Raw genomic sequence first — 22,925 nt, 5'->3', positions numbered from 1 at the left:
TGTGTTTCTGTAAAGCAACATTTCACACACACACACACACGGGCACCAAATTACAGTACGATGATGCCACTGCTGTTTACATCACTACTTCCTTTCTCATGGGAACGATGAAGACCATGCTTATTATGATATGAGAGGCATAAAGGAAGTTATTTTGGTTTTGGTTTCCAAGTCCCAATCTTCTTATTGTGTGATGACAAACAAAATAATTTGCTAGATAGAGTTCAAATGAAATGTTCCGCTTTATTAAGATTTTCTAGCTGACTTGCTTTTCATGTCCAAAAGTTTGACAAAGGTCCCTTTTCATAATAAAGTTATAAAAAAAGAATTTACTGTTTATGTTAGAGGTTGTATTAATAACAGAGAGCACCCGACTCAACAAGAGTGACTGATAGCAATGACATCATAGTGTTTACATGTAATAGGGTAACTAATGCAGCTTGAAAACCAACCCCTGGAATGATAGAGCATCCCTGTGTTTCTCCCTAAATAGATGGAACCAGACGACTTTATAAAGGAAGAATATTAGGGGAGTGAGAGGCAGCTGTCTCTTGGCAGATACTATTTGCTGAAAGAAGGAGCAATTGAATATAAAGTGTTTCTTCGTTCAATTTAATCTCTATCAATACCATTTTATTTTCCTTCCACCAGGTGGAGCCACAGACAGCGGCGGCCTGTTCCATCCCACACTGATCTCTGTTTCTAAAACTTCCTCCATGACAATTAAACGGTCCTGAAAAGATTCCCTCAAGCACACTTCTTTCTACAAGTTTATTGAACGTTTTACTACAACACAATGGTTCACATACAATACAGCATAGTGATGGGCCTATATATACAGAACTGTGATTCTTCACATAATCATGATGACGCTACAGTATAGGCATACGGAAATAAATTAAACAAACATTTCTCTGGACAAAGTTAGCGTGTACCTTTTGCATTTTGCTATGTCCTGGCACGCTATTTCACTTACAAGTTTAACAATATATAGCACATGTATTTTAGATATGTTGAAAATCAGACAGTGGAATAGAAGGTGACAATATAATACACATTCCCCCCTCCTTCAGATTTATTTATTACATTTAAAACACAATGCCAAATAGAGGGACTGCTTGGACACGTACAGTAGGGTTTGACCAGAGGGATTTCTTCTTTTTTTGGGGGGGATGTCACATGCTGGAATGGAGATGCTATACACTATGTATAAAATAAAGTTAGATCTGTAGATCTATCATCCCTTCCATCTGCTGAGCCTCAAATAACACACCCTGACCTGAATGTACATCAGCACTTGCATGGTTTTAACTCTATGAGGATGATATATGGTGATGACCCATGGTGGCTGTGATTGTGAATGTGAAGCCCTGAGATGTTAATGCCAGTGAAGACCTGTCATGAATGAGGCTGTTAAGGATCAGACGACCTTCACTTAACATACTCAGGTCCTATTTGGGCTCACTGACACAGAACAAGTCCAGTCATGCAATGAAATACACTGAACTGTAACATGTAAGATGTTGTTTCTCAAAAGCTGTTTGGTTGTCATGCTCGTTTTCTTTAAGAATGACACACTTTTGGTCAAATATGTCCTTCAATTCAGTGACTCGGTTTGTCCAAACACATTGGCAACCCGAGACATGCTAGTTTCTTCTATCCTGATTGGCTGATCAGGATTTCTGACAGAAGAATAGCAGCAGACTTGACAACCAGCGTACCCGTCCGCGCCAGACTGGTGGCGGCTCAGCTGGGGACTCGTTTGCAGACACTCGCTAATCATCGGACTTCTTATGGTTCCGGTTGAAAAGCACTTCATCACTGAATAACTTACATATAGACTAAAAGGGGTGACTTCACTTCTGTTTTTGAAATTTTGATGACACAATATGTTAATAGTGTTGTTTTAGATTGGTAGACAGAGGATCGTCATGATTTCAGCCTTACTACCAAATGGGAAAATGCATCAAGTAGTATATAATCAACGTAGTATACCTCGACACGGCCGGACAAGCCCTGATGTCATGAACCCAAACCTTCTGGTCCTCTGCTGCACTAGAATATTTTGCAAGCACTTTCTCAGCCCAGTCCAGATCCTGTTACATGGTGGAGGAGGAATCTGTGTATGAATGAACTTCAGGTGAACTACTGCTCTCATAAGAGCATTTAAATCTACCTACAGCTAATGGTGCTTTGTCTAGAGAGCCTAAGTTCAGCTCCTATCGAGCGTTTGAGAGGATGTTAGTATACTGTAATAAGCGTATAATGAGTAGCTCTACAGGTAATAATTACAAATGTATGCTCATGACAGCGTGTTAGTTTGATCATCATGAGAAGTCAGCTCTTGTTAAGGCTCAGTATGAAGACTCTCAAGGTGTGGGCGCAAAGCAGGGAGAAAGCCACAAGAAATGGAGGTAGGCAACAAGACCTAAATGTGTAGTGGGATCATACAGCTGCAACACCACAGCATCAAAGCAATTACAAAAGGTTTCTTGGACACAGACCGTTCAGTCCGGGCTGGGTTTCCCTGACACATGTTGCATCTTCTGTTAAATTAAAAATAGACCCTAATGTGTTTTGTGTCACTTCTTTCAGTGTTTATGCCACATGAACACACAAGTCCAGTTTTACTTTGAAGGAGGAAATCTAAAGCCTCTCTCTCTCTCTCTCCCCCTCTCTCTTCCTCTCTCTCCCTCTCTCTCTCCCTCTCTCCCTCTCTCTCCCTGTGTGTGACATCTGTCGAAGTCAATCAGTGCGTTCACTCGCAGCATACCAACTCCTGAGTGGAATCAGGACACATGCAAAGATTTGAAAGCTAACCCACCACGCGACATGCATGCAGAGTGTGGGTCTTCTGTTACAAGCTGGCGTTACACACTATACTCTTATTTACGACAGAGAAAAAGGTCACGTCTGCCTACAGTATATGTCATCCACTTGATGCCCTAGAAGGTGTGTGCATGGGACGGTGGAGGCTGTGCATTCACACAAACAGTTGCTGGTCAGAAACCTCTACTGGAGTATACAGCACTATTATTTACAACATGTGTGTCATCGGGGATGGAGTCTGCCCTGTTTCAGTTCAACCACCTCAGGAGGTAATCAGCATAAGTGATGTCTTGTGACAAATTGATGGGTCAAGAGATTAAAAAAAATTTTAAATGGAAAAGCAATTCTGATTCAATTGACTTCCTGTACTGGCTGAACTGGACCTCAAAGCCGGGGGCGGTCACCGTCGGAGCAGGAGGGGCTTCATTAAGTTTGAAGACGACAGCTACAGCTCTTCTTCATCATCATCTTCATCAGTGATGCAGTGGAGGGACGGGGATACGGGCTGCATGCAGATGGGAAAGGAGGGTCCGTGGACGGATACAGTGTTTGGTCATCTTCTGGAGAGAGGCAAGAAAAGGAAGTCAGCCTTTGGAGAAATACAGAAATCTGTTAACATTTCTGTTGAATGTTTTCTAATGTTTAGTGTTAAAGAACTGTCGCATTTTTTTTATCTCTCCTTGTTTTCATCTTATGTTGAAAAAAAACCCACATCATCCTTGTGTGGTGATTTCTACAAGGTTATACATTTGTATATTTTCTTTTTGTAAAATAATATTTTCAGCATAACAAAATGTAAATGCTATTTCACTACAAATATTTAGAAGAAAAAAAATGTTTTGTTGAAGAAAAAAAAGAAAAAGAAAAAAAAAGGAATGGGGAAATTAAATTGTTATTATAGAAAATGATTTTTTTTTTTATTAAAAAAAAGAACTGTCGCAATGGTTTTGTTTGTTTTAACAACTTAAAGCAAATATGCTTTGCAGTTATTGCCAAGCAGCCACTGGTTTCTAGTTCACGTCAGTTTTTTAAGTAAGTCAATTTGCAGTGACTTTTTCTTCTCTTGCGTGACACAGGGAACCCCCAACCCATTGAGGCTTTTGCCAGCAGCTGCACAGACAAAGAGGATTTTAAAGTTGGTTCATCACCATGGCATTAACTTGCAGCGGTCTCCTGCTGAATGATGAAATGCCTGTTTGAATCATCCACCTCGGTGCCACAGTGAACATCACTTCTGTTGATGAAACCCAACACGCATTACACAACTGAACTGATAACAACAAGACAATAATCGATTTATTCCAATCTAGTCTGAAGTTAAAGTGACTAAAACAATAAACAGCTAAGTGGCATCCTCACCTGTTGTCATTGATGTCTCTCGTTTCACTGATTTTGTGACCTGTTGGAAACAAAACAATAGCTTGATTTTATTGATCAATAATAAGTGATCATTAATTGGTAAATTAATCCTACATAATTGAAAAGGAGAATATAAAGGAAACTGAGCTAATGGAAATACATATCTAGCATGCTTAACAGAACTATCAACTATATCTTGTGGTAAAAACAGATCTGAAATCTGTGTGCATGTCCTCTTGTGCTTACCGTTTTCAATGTTCAGAGGGAAGGACTCCAGTATGTCTCCAATGTATCGGCCTGCTCTGTAGCCCAGCGCTGTGGATACTCTGTGTGAAACACCACGGAGGAAAAACAAAAAAAGGTCAAACATAAGCGCAGTGGGATGCTTTACAAGGGAGGGAGACTTGTCTGGACCAAAAATCCCAAATGAGTAAAAAGGAACACAATGTTAAAGCAATACTGCATCCAAAAGGAAAACAGCCTGCCAGTTGAATACTGAAACGACCATGTTTGGATGAATGACCACTGTCATCTGGCATCTGTCACTGAAAACAGTGTTAGGAGCGATTGAAAACTCACGTGTTGCACTGGACAGAGTTGGGGTTGCAGTTGACGCTGGCGCCGCTCGGCTGTATCCCGCTGCTCTGGAAGAGGGCATTGCTGTAGGTGTTGGCTTGTTCAGTGGCACGGATGTAAGTGTAGAACGGGTTGGTGGGAGAGCAGACGGGCAGCTGCTTCGGTCTCACTGGCTTGGCTGTCAGGAGGATAAAGTAATGCAAAGGGAGGGCACAACTATGATGAACATGGGTTACTGCAGACCATAGAGGTTAAATAAAAGAAAGCCAGCTCAAATGTGTTCACTTCAGAAAATTCCAATACTCAGACTTTGACATAAATCAAACGAGATAGCGTTGCAGTACCGATCTGTGCTGCATGTGGGCGCCTCAGGGCGCTCTTTGCCCTCATGGCATCCTTGATGCGGTCGACCTCCTGCTGGTAGCGGCGGCGGTCCATCATTGCGCCCTCCTTGGCGTCCCTCAGTGCAGTCTCCAGGGCCTTAACTCTCTCAGCAGTAGACCGAAGACGTTTCTCCAACTTTGGAAGCTCACAGCGCAGATCTGCATTGTCACGTACCAGCTGGGGGGGGGGGGAGAGGGAGAGAGACATTAGATGGGAATTGGAATATGAATTTTGAAAAATTGTAAGAACAAAAAAAAACAGTAACATTATGCAATGTAATTAAGTTGTCCAGCACAATTTGCATTTGTCTCACCTGTTTGTGAACCTTTGTAAGTTGGTCCAGGTTATTCTCAAGAAAGGAAATCTTCTGCTTCTGGGTGCAAGACCCCCCACTATCATCAGGCTCCATTTCGGAACTCTGCAGAGAGGAAGACAAAACACAAAGATGAGAAGATAAACACAAAGCAAGGTCAAGGAAGAGGTTTTATATTTCACTAATGCAGAGTAAGCATTCAGACATTCCAGTGACCAGGGATTACTGTGAGAAGACATTTCTAAATTTCCAGTTTATCAGATATTAAAATGTACAGTAACATGTGGCAAACACGCCCCTTTTAGACTAAAAACAAGACCTTTAAGATCTTTAAGTCGGATCGTTGGTCCACTAGTCTTCACAACAATTGAATGTCTTTTGTTAAAAATCTAAAAGTCAACGGGATAATAGATATGCTTCTACACCTTGGGTATTCTGGCCACACAGTTTCCTTATCATGGTTTAGACACTGCCTTCTCTCATCATCTTGAAGCTGCTTACTTTTTTAACCCGCGATGTGAGGTCTTGAACGAACAGCTTGCGCAGGTTGTGGAGGGTCTGGAGTTCGCGGGTCTGGAAGGCAGACAGATGGAGAGGTTAGGAAGAATATTCTCTGGATGGAAGACCTTTGTCTTTTTAAACAAAAGAAAGAAGAGCAGACTGAGGCAATACAAGAGAGAGACAGAGCCTCAGCAGGGGTCAATGTTTCAGAAGAGACACATTGACAGGTAGAGGTGTATATTATACTCACGACAGTCTCCTCCAGCCCTTTTAAGTCCTGTTTGGTCTGCTCATGGCGCTCATGCAGGAATCTGACAGAAACAGCAAAACCATCATTATAAGACAGTATGTACTCCAGGTGAATGCAATACGTATGCGTTGTTTTGAGGGCCCTGTGCTAGAATTTAACAGAAAAGAGAGCGGACCGGATCAATTCAATACTTCAATGTTTTCATCATCTCTATTTAAATAATTTCCCATCAAGCTAGAATAATAAAGTGTGAGAAAATGGACGTCCACAACACTTACGAGAGCTCCTCCAGGCGCTCACTCTTGGTGGTGTCCTGAGTCTTCAGGCGCTCAAAGTCGGCACGAACCTGAGCGAGCTCAAGCTCCAGCTTGAAGTTACGACTGAAGACGTGAAGCAAAAGCACAAAAAGAGAAAGGGAAGAGTTGAATGTACAGCAAACCTGATTGTTCTACAGACTTTTGTACACGCAAAGAATAACGTATGAAAAGATGAGTGCAATATTGCCAATAATAATAACTTTGTATAATACGTAATAGTAACATGATAATTCATTATTTATAAATAGAAAGTACTCATTAAATGTTCACGCACTCAGTGAGCTCATCAATGATCCTCTGCTTCTCGTTGATCTCATCCCGCAGGCGGGCCAGCTGCTTGTGATGGAGGTCGCGGTGAGACGACTCCCCCTGCTGACGAGAAACCTTCTGCAAAGGGAAAGAGAGGCTGGCTTCAGCAGGGGAAACTAGACAATGAATATAGAATAAAAAGCCATACAATTTGTTTGAGATTATTCTTTAGATTAAGAGAGTCTGAGGAGCCTTCAAGACAACATAGTTTATCATGTCGTCCCAAGAAATGGAACAAAGGAGGCAGATCTGAAAATAAGTACTTTGCTTGTAATTCATTCACTTCTCACCTTCACATTTCCGTCCTCTATCTCACCCTTCTCTCCATCCTTCTCCTCAAGCATGGAGTTATCTGGTATAAGACAAAGAGAAAGAATACATTGACCACAGACCAACAGCCTCATTGTCATGATCCAGAGTTTTTGTGTCTTATTTTGTGTCTTATTTTGAAGTCCCTGTCTCTCGTGTCATCTGTTTCCCTGCCCTTCCTGCCCCTCTGATTGTCTGCCATGTTCCTGATTGTTTCCTCCTGTGTGATTGCTGGCCCCGCCCTCATTGTGTCCACCTGTGTCTCGTTCCCCTGTGTCCAATCACCTGCACCTTCCCTGTCTATTTAAGATAAGATAAGATAATCCTTTATTAGTCTCACAGTGGGGACATTTCAGGATCACAGCAGTGGGTGCACATTAGAGCATTAATATCAATAAAAGATACAAATAGAATATGAAACACAATAACAATACTAAATACTAATACTAAAATACTAAATATACAGAGGAAACAAAACTTCAAATTAAAAAAATGTAAACCCTGTTCTGTTTGATTTGATGAAAATATTTTCTCTTCCACGGTTTCTCCGACAGTCAGGACAAACTCAATAAAGAAGCTCAATAAAAAACACTCACTCTATTACGTGTTGTATCGTAAACCTACAGTGTATGTACATTTTGACCTTTAAGTTCACTTTTCTTTTTATACTTCCAACATCCAACTCACCAGCTTGAGCTCCCCGTTGCCCACTATATTGCTGAACTCGCTGAGGTCCCTCATCAGACCATTGAGGACGTCAGCGTCAATGTCAAAGTTCCGTTAAGGAATGTCAAAGCTCCCTTACGGAATGTCAACGTTTCGTTACGGAATGTCAAAGTCCATTTCGCATTGTCAAAGTGTCCCATTCCCCAGTGTTGGTTCGTACTGTTTAGTTCGTCATTGTTACCTTCGCATTGAAAATGCGGAAGGTTATGTTTTGATCGCCGTGTATATATTTATTTATTTATTTATTTGTATGCGTGTTATTCGCATAACAAAAAAAGTTTAAAACCGAATCGCATGAAATTTGGTGGGATGGTTGGTTATTATCCGGGGACCATTTGATTAGATTTTGGGATCAATCGGGTCAAAGGTCAAGGTCAAGGTCATGGAAAGGTCAACATCTTCTTTTTACCATAGCACGGTCATTTTGTATCCAATTGGCATGCAACTAATGCCAACATGTTCATAATTCAATGCCCAATCTTGTGATATACGAAGGTATGCGCTCTACCGAGTGCCCATTCTAGTTTATTTATTTATTTATTTGTATGCGTGTTATTCGCATAACAAAAAAAGTTTTAAACCGAATCGCATGAAATTTGGTGGGATGATTGGTTATTATCCGGGGGCCATTTGATTAGATTTTGGGATCAATCGGGTCAAAGGTCAAGGTCAAGGTAATGGAAAGGTCAAAATCTTCTTTTTACCATAGCGCGGTGAATTTGTATCCAATTGGCATGCAACTAATGCCAACATGTTCATAATTCAATGCCCAATCTTGTGATATGCGAAGGTATGCGCTCTACCGAGTGCCCATTCTAGTTTGACCTGTTTTGAGTAAAGAGAGTGGCTGGCGTTCGGGTCCTATCTCTCTCTGGCTACAACAGCCATCCTGACACTCATAACATCTTAATGCAAGTCTTAAAAAGAGGTCGGCTAAACTATTCCGTATTTCATTTCGCGTGCATGTTAATCTTGCAGCTGTGTTAATATATATTGTTGTGTGTGTGTGTGTGTGTTACCCTGCTCTTGCAGCTTGGACAGCTCTTCTCTCAGGGAGTCGTGGCTCTCCTCCAGCAGCCTCTTCTTCTGCTCCACGCTCTGCATGTACTCCGTCAGAGAGCGGATCTTAGCTTCATGCTGCACAGGAAAAATAAGTAGTTAAAAAACAGCTCAACTAAACTCCAACAAGAGACTAATTCAGGCGTCTTGTCATCCCTTCCATGTCTTCCGTCAACTCACCTGAGAGATGAGCAGCTGGCAGGAGGAGAGCTCCCTCCCGGTCTCCTCCATCTTGCGGTGGCACTCCAGCTGCATGTTCTCCAGCTGGCGGCAGCGCTTCACCATGCTCTTCACCTCAGACTTGATCTTGCTGATGTAGAGGCGAGCCACCGTGAACTCCTCCTCGATCGCACCGCTGATCTCCACCGGCTGAGGATTGGAGGGGGAAAAAATATTTTCTCTTCCACGGTTTCTCTGACAGTCAGGACAAACTCAATAAAGAAGCTCAATAAAAAACACTCACTCTATTACGTGTTGTATCGTAAACCTACAGTGTATGTACATGTTGACCTTTAAGTTCACTTTTCTTTTTATACTTCCAACATCCAACTCACCAGCTTGAGCTCCCCGTTGCCCACTATATTGCTGAACTCGCTGAGGTCCCTCATCAGACCATTGAGGACGTCGGCGATGCGTTTCCTCTGCTGCCCGCTCACTTCCTGCATACGAGACAGCTCTGCCTCCAGCTCCATCAGACTGGCCTGTAGAGATAGATAGAGGAAGCCGTACGGATCAGTGAACAGCAAGCAAGTGAGTGTCCTTCTGTTCCACCTCCTGTCTCTAATGGGAGCTTTCCATCTGTAAAGCTCATTCATACCATTCCTCTTAAAACCTACCATTTTCTGGGACAGTTGGTCGGCCAGCAGCTGGTTCTGCAGGCCTTTCTCCTCCACCTCCATGCTCTTCTGGTCATAGTTGATGGCCAGCTCCTCCAGAGCTTGCAGCACCTCCTTCACCTCGGCCTTGGCGCAGTCGCTCTCCACCTGAAGCCTGCCAAGTTCAGCCTGGACCTTGTCCCCATCGCCCTTGGATGAGGCCAGGAGCTGGAGTGAGGGAATGAAAAGAGAGGGAGACAGATGACAGATGAGGATCCTCTGTTGAGACATGTAATAATTACCATTTGGTCCAGTCCTCATGATGAAAGTTGGAGCTTGGTATTAAGTCTACATTTAGAATAGCTAAATATCCTCTCAAACATAGTCTGTGTATGCATACAGTGCGTATTAATCTGTGTGAGTTTGTGATGACTGACCTCATCCTGGTCCAGCATCTGCTGCTTCAGTTTCTCTCCCAACTGGCAGTGCAGGTTGATCTCATCATCCTGTGTAAACATGAAATTATCATTAATACCAACCTCATTGTCATCCAGACTCCATCCCCCGCATGTGTGTATGAATGTACACTACCGTTCAAAAGTTTGGGATCACCCAGACCATTTTGTGTCTTCCATGAAAAATCACACTTTTATTTATCAAATGAATATAAAATATAGTCAAGACATTGACAAGGTTAGAAATAATGATTAATATTTGAAATATTAATTTTGTTCTACAAACTTCAAGCTCAAAGGAAGGCCAGTTGTATAGCTTATATCACCAGCATAACTGTTTTCAGCTGTGCTAACATAATTGCACGGGTTTTCTAATCAGACATTAGTCTTCTAAGGCGATTAGCAAACACAATGTACCATCAGAACACTGGAGTGATAGTTGATGGAAATGGGCCTCTATACACCTATGGAGATATTTCAATAGAAACCAGACACTTCCACCTAGAATAGTCATTTACCACATTAACAATGTAGAGAGTGTATTTTTGATTAATTTAATGTTATCTTTATTGAAAAAACAGTGCTTTTCTTTGAAAAATAAAGTCATTTCTAAGTGATCCCAAACTTTTGAACGGTAGTGTATGTGACACAGAAATTAGTATAGGCTTTCATTTGCCTGATGCGTGATTGTTTTACAGTCATAAATCCATAATTACATGAGAGTCTGTCTTTCATCATAAAAAATAACATTTGCACAGTGCTCTAGAGGTGTAATTACTTAATGTACAGGCAAAAAGTGTCCATTGTATTCGTATGTTTAGACCTTGTCATCCAGCTGCTTGTACAGCTTGCGGATCTCCTCCTCGTACTTCTGCCGCTCCTCCTCGGAAATGCGGACAACAATGGAGGAGGTGTCGTTGTCCAAGATGGGACGCTCCTCCACCTTCTCGAAACGGGTCACCGCGTCTTCCGTGGTCTGCTCCGTCTCAGGTACGTTCTCTCCTGAGGGGAGGGATCAGGCGACGAAGAGGACAGAGAATCAATAACATCAGAATGAGGCACTTTTGTTTATAATTTCAGCACAGAGGAGCTGAAGTTACGCAGCTGAAACGAGGCCTCAGCTGAAAAACAGTTGGTCATGAAACACTTCATGTGTCTCACCGTTTCTCCAGCGGTTGAGCTCAATCTCCAGCTTCTGGATGTTTTCCTTCAGAGTTTTGTTCTTCTCCTTCTCCTTCTCAAACTTCTTCTTCCACTGCTCTGCCGTCAGCTCCAGGTTGATGGAGGCGGTGTTCCTGATGGTCTTGGCACTGTGGCAGAGGAAGACAGAGAGACACATGGGGGACACACGTGAGTCCGTTTGGTAGGAATGGACTGACGAGCAGTGTTTGTGTTCGATAACAGTTCTTCAAAACCCAGCTGTATGTTGGACAAACAGTTCAAAGGTCATCAGACGGTCATGAAAGGAAACAACTACATACATTACAGGTATAATGTCAGATTCTTTTAATATTTGGTGAACTTGAGCCTTCTGACCTATAGGCAGTGTCCTTTAGCATCTGTATCTGCCTTGTTTGGATTTTAGATCATGCCCATAAAAGTTCATTGCCTTAATTTTCTTGCAGAAAAACATTTTCAGCATGTGAAAAGACTTAAGGGGGTAGATTATCATGCTCATGTCCACTACAATTTATTTCCAAAGCCGCACTGGCTGTTTCCACAAATGTATTTACCGTTGTCCGAACATCAGAGTTGACTTGGTCTCCGCGTCGTTGTAGCTGGAGGGAGAGCAGCAGATGAACATGGTGGTGCGACAGTTCCCTCCGAGGGAGTCCTGCAGGATGCGGGTCATTTTACTGTCACGGTACGGCACGTGACTTTTCTGCAGGAGATAGAAGGATAGAAGGAGAGTGGGGACGTTGGAAGAGGGCGGTGGAGGAAAGATAATGAGGGGAGAAGGAGAGAGAACGAAGGGGAGAAAAAAAGATCAACATTAGGAGGCAACTTGGAACCAAAAGGACGGTCTGATTTTGCACTTCTGCAGTGATTCATCAGCAAATTATATTCTCAGAGAAAATGTAAATATTCCCATTTTGGATTCAAACCAACACCCAAAATGTGTCAGATGTATGATTCCACATCCACCAAATATATTAATTGGCAGATTTAGTTTTGGCATTTGACAGCAAAACCATATATGAACTGGCAGGAAGGAAATAACAGTGCGGGTGCTGGGCAGGATGCACTTCACTAACACGTCAAGAGGAGCGACGGACAGCTTCTCTACATGAGACTGGATGAGTTACAGAAGGGCCCAAGGACCCAAAGTGTCAAGGGCCCCACATCACATGCAAAACGTCACTTGAAGATAAACAGAACTACCACGAAGAGATTCAAAATGACCACAATGAAAATGACTGCAAAGGGACTCAAAAAGACAACAAGGGGCCAAACAATCACAAGGAAACAGACTACATTGCAAAAAACTGCATAACAATTACAAAGAGACACAGAACATCATGACAAAGAGGCTGAACAACTTTAAAGTCTGTGCCACATGTGTACAATAGTCAGTAATGAGAGAGGAGTGTTATTTGTTACAGCATCTGAACCTGAAGGTATCCTGGAGACATGTTTTAATTTAAGTTTAATCCTAAAGTTCTACGATAAAAGTAAGTTTCAGTTGTGGGGAAAGTACATATGTTCAACTATACTTAAATGTGAAAAAACTACTTGACATCAGCTCCTTAAATATCTCACATATTGGCTCAATACTGACATACAGTATTGTCCACAACCAAATCGTACAGGAAGAACTACCACTTGTTGCCACTTTAGCACTGTTTAGTTGATCAATTGTACTTTAATATTGATCTGTGACTGTACATCTTAAGTCTCAGTTGTAAGATAAGTGGGGTTAAGATAGCTCACCGTGCCCTCAGCCAATGCAGAGATGACATTTCCCAGAGCAGACAGAGACTTGTTGATGTTTTTAGCCTCATCCAGGACGGCTCCTGCAGCTCCAGTCTTACTGACCTGGGGAAAAGAAAGAGAGTCAGCAAAGAGATGAACAGCTGAAGAAAGCACACATGAGACATAGATGGGAAGCAGCTGATGTGCAGGTTGGGAGTTGTTTATTTGTGATCAATCTTTCCCTCAGAGGGTCTTCTACCTTCTCACTGCCAGCCAGATCCACCAGGTACAGTTTTCCACACAGTTTTTGCTCAGTCTCCACGTGCTCCTGCTTGATGTTGATCAGGAAGATGCTGTGGCTGCGAGAACTGTGCTCGTTCATGTCTGCACGAAGACAGAAGAAACACAACCGTTGGTGGCACCACAAGGCAGAACGAGGCTTCCAGGGAGCCTTTGAGCTTTTGATGTTATAATCTGTGTTTGAACCCACTTTGCTGACGCACAAGGAATTCACAAATGAGATCTGATCAAACTAGAGTAATAATGGAGCTTTCAACTTAAAAAGGGACAAATTCACCATATGTCACAAATTCAAACATTTTGTTTTACAACACATTACTGCAGAAGAATAGCATATAGAATATACACTTTTATTAATCCCCAAGGGGAAATTAGTTCTCTGCATTTAACCCATCCTAAGTTATTAAGGAGCAGTGGGCTGCGGTGAAGCGCCCGGGAAGCAACTGGGGGTTCAGTGCCTTGCTCAAGGACACTTCGACTTGCAACTAATGGGGAGAGCGGGGATCGAACCCACAACCCTGCGGTTGCAGGACGGCCCTCTTATTGTCATTTCACAGAGGTCAGAGGGATAACTGGCCACCCTGATCTGAAAGCCCCTCTTCCTCAGGCAGCAGGTAAGTTCGGGTTTCTCTGCAGACAATATCTGCTCTGAGCACACCATTCTGCAGCACCGTGCGCCCGCCAGGAAACAGAGAGGGCCGCTGCTTGTGAATGCAGCCTCAGGCAACTCGGGTCCACTGCTGCATACATCCAGACGGTTTTCAAAGCTAGATTGTTGTAGGATTTGATTGTTTTTACATTTTTAGCATCACGATGTTTTGTATTATTTCTGCTCTCTTGAACAACCGTTATGTTTACTCTTGTAAATATTTTCTGAACAAGTATATCAGTACGAATATGTCACAATGAAGAGATTCGTCTTGGGCTCCGTACTGAAATCTGTAGAATCCAAAGCCTAAACCCATCTCTGCATGCTCGTCATACAACCCCATTACGATGACGCTGTGTATTTGAAGTCGGAGCGTACAGGCAGATATGAATATTTATAGCAATTTCTCCCTTTGTAGCTCAGTGTTTAAAGTATGAGTTGGTCAGACACAATCCCATTGGTCCGTCTGGTAGATCTGCTGAGATGATTCACATACGCATTTTCCATTTTCTTCACCTTACATAAGACACAACAATCTCTGCAGATGACTTCTCCTTCTAGAATTAAGCCTTTGACTGGATACAGACAGCCCCAAAGTGGACACTTTATTTGTAATAGGTCTATTATAATGAATAATGGGATTTCTAAATACAGATTAAGTATAACTGGGCCTCTCAACTCATGATAATTGTAAACATAACCTATTATACAGGAATGGATGATATTTTTAAGTATTACTGAAACACATTTTCAACAGCATATAGATAAACAACTATTACAGATTAAGTTGTTGACTGTCTTTAAACTTATTTATAGTGCAGCCTTCTCTAACACGCTACACTTGACTTGACAACAACAACATATTATTTAATTCATTAATAGTACAAATTAAATTTCAACCCTTTGCTGTAAATGTGGCATGAATGCCTTTGGGTCAAGCATGTACATGTTTGCATTTGACAACCAGTTCGTTAAATGTATAACATTTCTATGAGAGGATAGCGTCCTGTTCTCTTTCAGAGAAGCTGAGAAAATGGTCTGAAATTAACTTTTATGGAACTGTATTGTAACTAATTTGGTTGCAACTACAAATTAACATTAAATAATGAATCTATTAACTGTGAACGAAACACATGAAGTCATAGTGACTTGATAATTTACTAATGGTGAGCAACATGAATTTATACAGTGAGTCATGCACTAGTGATTAGGATGTGTACCCTTGTTATAACGTGTTTTATTTTTAAAGCGAGTTCACTCTGACCTCTGATTCATCTCTTATTACCCGCATGCTCCGACTATCGGAGCATCATTGTCAGGAAGCCAGACAGCAGTGACTCAGTTTAAAGTGATGAAGGACTCGCACTGAGAGGCAGTGATGTAACATGGCTGAAATGTACCAAATAAAGAGTATTAGATGTATGTTGTGTTTCTAGTGAACAAGAATAAGAAGTTTTATGAGGGGCCATTTTCTCGGTGAAGGACAAACGACATGTAATGGCTGACAATAAAAGGGAAGCCGAGTCATTCATTTTGCAAAAGAAATGGCAAAATCAACGATTCACGGTTTTGTGAAAATGTCACAGAAAGTCTGACGCGACGACGAACCAACATGCGTAAATGTTGAAGCACAAAATGCATTTTGAAGGAAAGAAAACTGCACAGCAATGAGTCCCAAAGCCCATCTGGTCTCACTCTTTCACCTCACGGTGAGTCAGCACAAGACTCAACCAACATGTTGTAAAGGCTTGTTGCTCCACAGCGATACACGATGTGCCTCAACTGAAGTGATTGAAACATATTATTGATTACAGAAATGTGTTAGTTGGGTATGATCATTGTTTTTTTAGTACAACTGGCACGAGATTTTGACAGCAAACCAAATTAGATGAATCCTCATCATACAAGCATTGCAAGACAACTTCTTCTCTACGAAAGCATGTTTATAGATTTGATGTTGTGCAATCACTGGGTTAACTTGTAATAAGGTAACATGTTATTTTTTTAGCTGTGTTTTCACACTGTAATGAAACGCAGTATCGGTGCTATGATCAGAAACCAGTTCATTAGACGAGCTGATTCTGTTTGTTGGGAATCGTTTTATTGACATAATGTCTCCGGCTGAGTTTTTGTACTGCTCTGTTATTCTCTTCAAACACAAAGTAACTGTCCAAAGCTGCTCATTACATGACAGTGAATGCCATCTGACACGGTCTCGTATATTCTTACTACAATAAATGTAGAAAATCATAGCCATCTGTAACATGAAGATTACATAACGTGACATAATAACACATGCACTGAGCTGTCACTTCACGCATCAGTAACGGGATGTGAGTGCGACTGCAGGCACTGAAGAGGAGCCGGCTCTCAGCTCTGATATGGACGAGGAGGAACAACCTTTTGTCTTCACGATATCTTCATTTCTTTTTACAGGAAGCATTTGTCTTTTGGTATGTTTTTTTCATATATATATATAATTTTATTTTAAATTCAATACTTTCAAATTTCATGTATACACTTTATATCCTTTGTTGCAACAACAATATTCTTAGATAAAGACTCACTGGTCACAGCAACGTGGCGGGCAGCTTTGCCCTCATCAATCACATCCATCACCTCATCAGGGCTGGAGACAAAGCGCTCAGTGCATCCCTGAGGAGAGGAGAGAAGAGGAGAGGAGAAGAGAGGAGAGGAGAGGAAAGGAAAGGAGATGAAAGGAGAGGAGAGGAGTCAAACAAAACAAAATGGCAGGAGAGGAAATGAGAGGAGAGGAAGCCATCAGAGACATAATATGAGTCAAATTCAATATCATGGATGTGATGAAGCCCACAAGCAGATTATCATCCAAAAACACAAAGCACTTTCACAAACCTTGACAAATGGCACCCTATTCTTATCCTCATGGACAGACAGGTTGGTCTTTGTCACTAAAATAAAAAGAGAACAAATATAAAAAGAGGAAGGAAAACACTAAATTCAGGAAAACACTAAATAAAGGCGTCAAATGACTATTCAATATATGAATATGTAATTGAATATAATGCAGTAAAGCTCTCTGTATTGCTTTCAAATATGTATTCACGAGTAGATCAACGTATCTGCTAAGTCAATTATTTACTCTTCTCTCCTCTTTTTTATATCTTTTTTTCAAGGGGGAAGTAAACTCTTTAAATTTGCATTTCACCTTAATTCATTAAACCATTTATTAATATTAATGTATAAACCCCAGGACTTTAATAGCTCATGTTTATTTCAGCTGGATTTCTGCTCATGTTCAAAATGTTCTGCCACCGGACAAACAACTTATTTTATGAAAATGATTGCTCGGTACAATTTCGTAGTCTGTGGAAGAAAAGACATTCAACGCCCCACGAAGAAATCATTAGCACTGACCATCCAGAAGGTCACGGATTTTGTCCATGTAGATTTCAAAGTATGAAACCTGTTGGAGAAGAAAGAGGGAAACAGGACAACAAATTCAGCTCAGGTTGAAATGTGTCATCATGAAAAAAGAAAGTGCATGATAGTTTTTTTGTTGAACTGCGTGCAGACAAAGGGGTAAAGATTAATACAAGAAAAGAAGGATTAAGACCAGATGCAGAACACAACACAAATACGCTACCTTGATGTGGAATTCAAGGTTTTCATCCATTGCAAAGATGTGATTGAAAATGTCCTCAGCGATGCGAGGAATGATCCCCATCTGGTGAGAGTCGTGCAGCTTGCCCTGAAACAGGAAGTCACAGATAAAGGCAGGAGTGAGATTGTGATAGCTGCGCGGGTTCAACAAGAACAACAGAAGAATCACAGTTTCTAGTGATATCAAAATAGTCTTTATGTAAATTCTGCAACAAATGTGTACATAAACTCCCCAAAATGTTTGATGAATGTCGAGGAAAAAAACAGAAACAGAAAGAAACTTCCTTCAAAATAAAAACAGACATCAACCGGCTACTGTACCTCCATGGTGTGAGTCTTCCCGGAGGCGGTTTGTCCGTATGCGAAGATAGTGCCATTGTATCCACCCAGAACATCTATGAGAAAAACAGGACAACAAATTATTATTATTATTATTAGAGCACCTTTTAAGCTGGGAGCACAAAGTGCTTTCCATACACAGCGGATCAATACCAATAGACCAATAAAATATGAAATAAAAACTGCTAAATAAAAGCACACAAATAAAAGACCATATACAAAACATTTACCTCTGAGGAATTTTTTTAATTTTTGATATCGGGCTATACAAAATAAAAAGTCAAGGGGTTACACAACAGAGCTTTATTTAAAATAAATGAAAAATTAAATGAATCACATTTATTATCAGGTGGATTATCGTGAAAAATGGTGCCTTAAATCCGGATTTAAAAGTGACAAACTAACTGCGGATTGCAAACTACCTGGAAGACTGGTTGAGAGCGGGGGAGGGGGGGGGGGCAGTAAAGCAAACGTCCCTAACCTGGAACAGCTAGCGGCGGATCGGAGAGGCATTTTGGACAAATCGGAAGTAAATGCTCACTGATGAATTCTGGCACCTGGCCAAGCAAAGCCTTGTAAGTAATGAGTAAAATTGGTAAATGGATTATAAAGTAAATCATTGACAGTCTGGCTGCAGAGTTCTGCACAGTCTGAAGTTACATCTGAGGAAGGTAAACTATCACAATAGTCCAGTCGTGAGGAAATAAAAGCATGAATCATTTTCTTTGTGTTGTTGAAAGATAACAATCATCTGATCTTAGAGCTATTCCTGAGTTGGTAGAAACATGATTGTACCAATTGTGTGTGCTATGTCCAAAGCGGACTTTCGACACCCAGGTTCAGTGACCTTAACATCTGAAGAAAAGGGGACCAAGCGGTGGCTGGAGGTGATTACAGAAATAAACTTCTGTGTTGTGAGTTCAACTGCAAAAAGTCTGTGACATCCAGTCCCTCACGTCACCGATGAGTCTCTGCAGTGCGGCTAGCTCGTTGTATTCAGAGGGTTTAATGGAGAGAAATAACTTGTAATCGTCTGCATAGCAGTGAAGCGAGATGTGATGTTGCTGACTCATATGACCCAAAGGAAGCATATACATGAGAACACAACACGGACATTTCAAATCATCATCCATACCTTTGACAATCTGCTTGGCGCAGGTGTTGTACACCTGCTCCTGGGTGGTGTTGGTGGGAAACACTCGATCGAACGCATAGGACTTCCCCTGAAAAGACGATGAACAACAACAAACAATTAACAAAAAACACCAAAGATAAAGAGGATTATATTCAATTTAAGATCACGATTTTCAGTTTAATCACAGGACATTCAAATAAATCAAAGGCGCAGTATTTAATCTCAGATGTTTTCTAATCTCTTTTCTAGCAGCTAGTCATCAGGCTGAAATGATGTCAGCTGTGTGAGGGGCCAGTGAGCATCATCATCTGTTTGCACATGCCTGACCATTCATAAAAATGAGAGATGAAATGAGTGAGAAGGAAAACAAACATTAAAAAAATGTTGTTGTCAGTTTATAATTCAAACTGATTCAATAAAATCTCTATCAGAAAATAAATGAAATTACAGCCGATAGAACAAGAGGAGTCAGGCTTGTTTCTCAGAAAGATTATCTTGTATGAAAACTACTTGTTCACAGAAGTAGGTCAAAAAATACATAAAGATGAAGCTCCTACGCACTGTTTTAAATTACTGCAGAGCTTCGTAGAAAGCAGAGCATGACAACACACTAATGTTCTTTGAGTTTTACACTGATGTCCGCCCTCAATTTGTGAGAGCGTTGGAAGCTAAATCCAAAGGAATGCATTGTGCTGATTCCACAACTTGCCGGCCCCCAAAATAAATCAGCTCTGACTAAGATACAAACAATCTTGCGTGAAACACGGACCAGCGAGTCAGCCCTGACAAGCCTTGCTGCAGAAATCAAGCTATCAACCCCCTGAATTATGCCGAATGCAACTCAGTAATATGAGCTGCCAGAAAAGGAGCAGAATGAAATGTTATTAACAAGTTGACTCATCGGCAGACGTCATGACAGAGTGATTTACCAGAGAGACAATGTTAGTCCCAAGGGAAGGAGGGAGGGAGGGAGGGAGGGAGGGAGGGGGAGGGGGCACAAAGAGAGAAATACAAATGGTGACATGAGCAAAGGAGAGACTTGGGTGAGAGATAGAGGCAGCTGCAAAATAGAGAGAGAGAAACAGTAGAATGATGAAAGACAGAAAGAGAGAGAGAGACAGACAGACGCCAGAGACATGGACAAGCAGGGCGGCCTGTGATGCATGAGCTCGCTGGATGATTATTGATCCTCTTTGTGGGCAATGAGAGAGATCAGTTTCTGACTCCACCGTTCATCGTCGTGCTGAGAGGAGAGAGGAAGGTCAGGCTGAGGTGTTTCCATTAATGCCAGAGAAAGTTTCAACATGACTCCTCGCTCTGCTCACTGCGTTCATCAGCCTGAGAACCAACGCTAACTATGTTTCTCCATTTAGGACTCTAAGTGAGTTTGTCCCAAAGACTGGGGAAGGGGAAATCTTATTAGGGGATCCAAATAAATGATCTGAATTTATTTGAATAGACTTTCATTTTACATTTAGAACTGCAGTATACTTTCGAACCACATGGGGGAGCCTGAATGTGTGTTTTGTTCTGACAATATAGTCTCCATAGAACATTGAATCTGATATGAAAGAAACGTTTTGTTTATTTAAAGGAGAGGAAATAAAAAGCATGAGATAGCCTCTTTACACCCCCCCCCCCCCCTCGCCCCCAAAATGTATTTATTTGTATTTACACGTGTATATGTTTTCAATAACACGTCAATACAACCAAGTTGATTCATCAAACTTAGATATATTTTCTGGTTGGTTTACCTATTTAAGATAATAAGAAATGCAGTTATGTCAGTAAATATGGAAAAGAACGTTAATCTACACTCAAAGTCGGTCTTTTCAGAATTCATAGATAACACTTATTGGGAATTGGGTCCTCAGAAAGAAAATGTGTGGGGGAAACTGGAGTCCATCGAACCAGCAACACATACGAGAAAGAAAAAAATTGTATAATCATTGTATTGGTCATAGGTATTTTTATGTAATGAATTTCTCTGAATCTAAAGTCAACGTGAACCAATTCACTTTTCCAATAGATATTTATGCAACACAATCTTCCTTGTTGTTTATCCATAACATACTTTGAAATTAGTATTTGTATCTGTATCCATAATAATTCCGAAAATACACCTTACAATAATTTGATTTGTGTTATACACTTATGACATCCTTTTTATTTTTAAGAGTGGGTTTTATACAAATATGAAACTGTGGCAAAAATGTAACTCACATGTCCTGAAAGTGTGAATGTTACGTTGGCATCGGTGTGTTTTATGAGGTGCACTGCGTAACACGGTGTTTCAGACCAGCTGATGCAGGAGGCCAGTTTGCGCACTTTGACGTCACAACATGAACCTGTGCTTCGTCATGTTAAGGTGTGACATGTGCCTGTGCTGCATCATTATCATGTTTTGCTGGCCAGCCACGACCCAAAATGACGAGTCGAGCTGATGATTTATTGATGAAGGGCCTGCATGCACAACAAAGCGCCTCGCGTACTCACCCCGACGAGGACTGTGTCATCCCCTTGGAATTTGGGGATGAACTGGTCCCCACGTACAATCTCCGACTGGTTGAGAGGACGAAAGCGACAGAGCACTTTGATGTTACACTCCGCCGGGACATCGGCCATTGCGCAGATTCAGGGAGGAGGAGGAGGTGGAGGAGGAGGAAGGATGCTGCTTTCTGCTGAGCGCAGGGATGCTGCTGAGGCTGGAGGCGAACTGATCGCCGATCGGGCCGTCAAAATAAACGAGGGATGCGCGGTGACTTCGTCCTTCGACGTCGACAGGACTACAAGCACGGTGGAGAGGTCGGCCGGGTTTATCCAGACAAGCCGAGAGAGGATGCGATTGGTTCGTGCGCAGCTGGACGGTCTCTCCTTGCCGCAGAGAAGCAGGCGAAATTAGATGTCAAATCACAAAACGATCGCCTACATCATTAAAACCACCGACTGTGACGATGCTCGCTGTTCCTTTGTTGGTTTGTTTGACGCCGTCTTCCTCTCGAGTATTTGTTTTTCTTCTTCTCCTTTTCGGGTGCGGCGGTGAACGTGCGTCAGGCCGGTTGAAGGTGATATGCTGCTGGAAGGGCAGTGGGGTAAAGATGCTGCTGATCGGCCTGTGTTGGATGCCACAGCGCCCTCAATCGGCGAGAACAGGAAGGGCGTGGTCTGCATCCGTCTCTTTAAAGTGGTACCCACCGCCACAGCATCATCTCCCTCACAGGAAGGCGGAAACCAGAGCCCTGCGCGGCTGCGTCACAACCTCGCAGAGCAGTCAAGGATAACTTCATCCCTTTCTTTCTGTGCAGCCGGGCCCGATGATGCAGCGGCTAATCTTAAAAGTCATACTTTAGCCCCTCTCTGATATCACCCTGTATTTCTTGGAAGGAGTAAAACACCATGATGGGAAGGCAGTGGAGATTATTGATTCAAAAATGAGTTTAGGCCTCGTGAGGGAGCATCAGTGTCTGGTGAGACGGGATGATGCAGCACAATGTCACAATTTACACATCGCCATGCCCTTTGTTGAAATACCGATTATACTTTCTTACGACAAGCTAACAAATTCGGCCACACAACTCTGTAAATTAATTTTCAATAATCCTGGATATTTACCTGCATCATCAAATATACAATTGTGAGGTATTGTGCCAGATTTGCTAATTTAAGGTGTTATTCAATTAAATGCATAACTGTTTTAAAGTTATCCTGATAAAACAGGAAATAAATTTACCTCAAAACACAACTT

General features: G+C 41.7%; 1 protein-coding gene across 2 annotated transcripts; it reads right to left on the bottom strand.

The window, feature by feature from the left end:
• Nucleotides 1-757: 757 nt before the first annotated feature.
• Nucleotides 758-22,196, bottom strand: kif5aa (kinesin family member 5A, a). Of its 2 annotated transcripts, none has more exons than XM_056424073.1 (29): nucleotides 21,677-22,196; nucleotides 19,181-19,268; nucleotides 18,028-18,101; nucleotides 17,690-17,794; nucleotides 17,461-17,509; nucleotides 16,939-16,994; nucleotides 16,632-16,719; nucleotides 13,375-13,499; nucleotides 13,134-13,238; nucleotides 11,936-12,084; nucleotides 11,364-11,512; nucleotides 11,026-11,204; nucleotides 10,185-10,253; nucleotides 9,769-9,975; nucleotides 9,487-9,633; nucleotides 9,113-9,301; nucleotides 8,893-9,010; nucleotides 7,129-7,190; nucleotides 6,804-6,916; nucleotides 6,491-6,592; nucleotides 6,213-6,273; nucleotides 5,963-6,034; nucleotides 5,462-5,566; nucleotides 5,109-5,325; nucleotides 4,768-4,942; nucleotides 4,435-4,514; nucleotides 4,189-4,228; nucleotides 3,978-4,063; nucleotides 758-3,389 (listed from the first exon to the last, which is right to left on the bottom strand). In XM_056424073.1, the coding sequence occupies exons 1-28, from the start codon at nucleotides 21,803-21,805 to the stop codon at nucleotides 3,985-3,987; spliced, it is 3,132 nt and encodes a 1,043-aa protein (XP_056280048.1). In that variant the 5' UTR covers nucleotides 21,806-22,196; the 3' UTR covers nucleotides 758-3,389; nucleotides 3,978-3,984. The 2 variants fall into 2 exon arrangements, with proteins under 2 accessions (XP_056280048.1, XP_056280049.1); XM_056424074.1 differs by having other exon boundaries at nucleotides 758-3,386.
• Between the last annotated feature and the right edge of the window lie 729 nt (nucleotides 22,197-22,925).

Source organism: Pseudoliparis swirei, chromosome 9 (assembly GCF_029220125.1).
Source record: "Pseudoliparis swirei isolate HS2019 ecotype Mariana Trench chromosome 9, NWPU_hadal_v1, whole genome shotgun sequence".
NCBI classification, from domain to species: domain Eukaryota; kingdom Metazoa; phylum Chordata; class Actinopteri; order Perciformes; family Liparidae; genus Pseudoliparis; species Pseudoliparis swirei.
Note: the sequence above shows the minus strand (reverse complement) of the source record. Positions and strands in the feature narration are given on the sequence as shown.

Excerpts from the sequence above, each read along its gene's own strand:
- kif5aa (XM_056424073.1), bottom strand. The coding sequence starts at position 21,805 with ATGGCCGATGTCCCGGCGGAGTGTAACATCAAAGTGCTCTGTCGCTTT. Across the intron at positions 11,513-11,935 it reads ACTCTGATGTTCGGACAACG|TGCCAAGACCATCAGGAACA; the intron begins GTAAATACATTT and ends CCTCTGCCACAG. Across the intron at positions 4,943-5,108 it reads CCCACATGCAGCACAGATCG|CCAAGCCAGTGAGACCGAAG; the intron begins GTACTGCAACGC and ends TCCTCCTGACAG.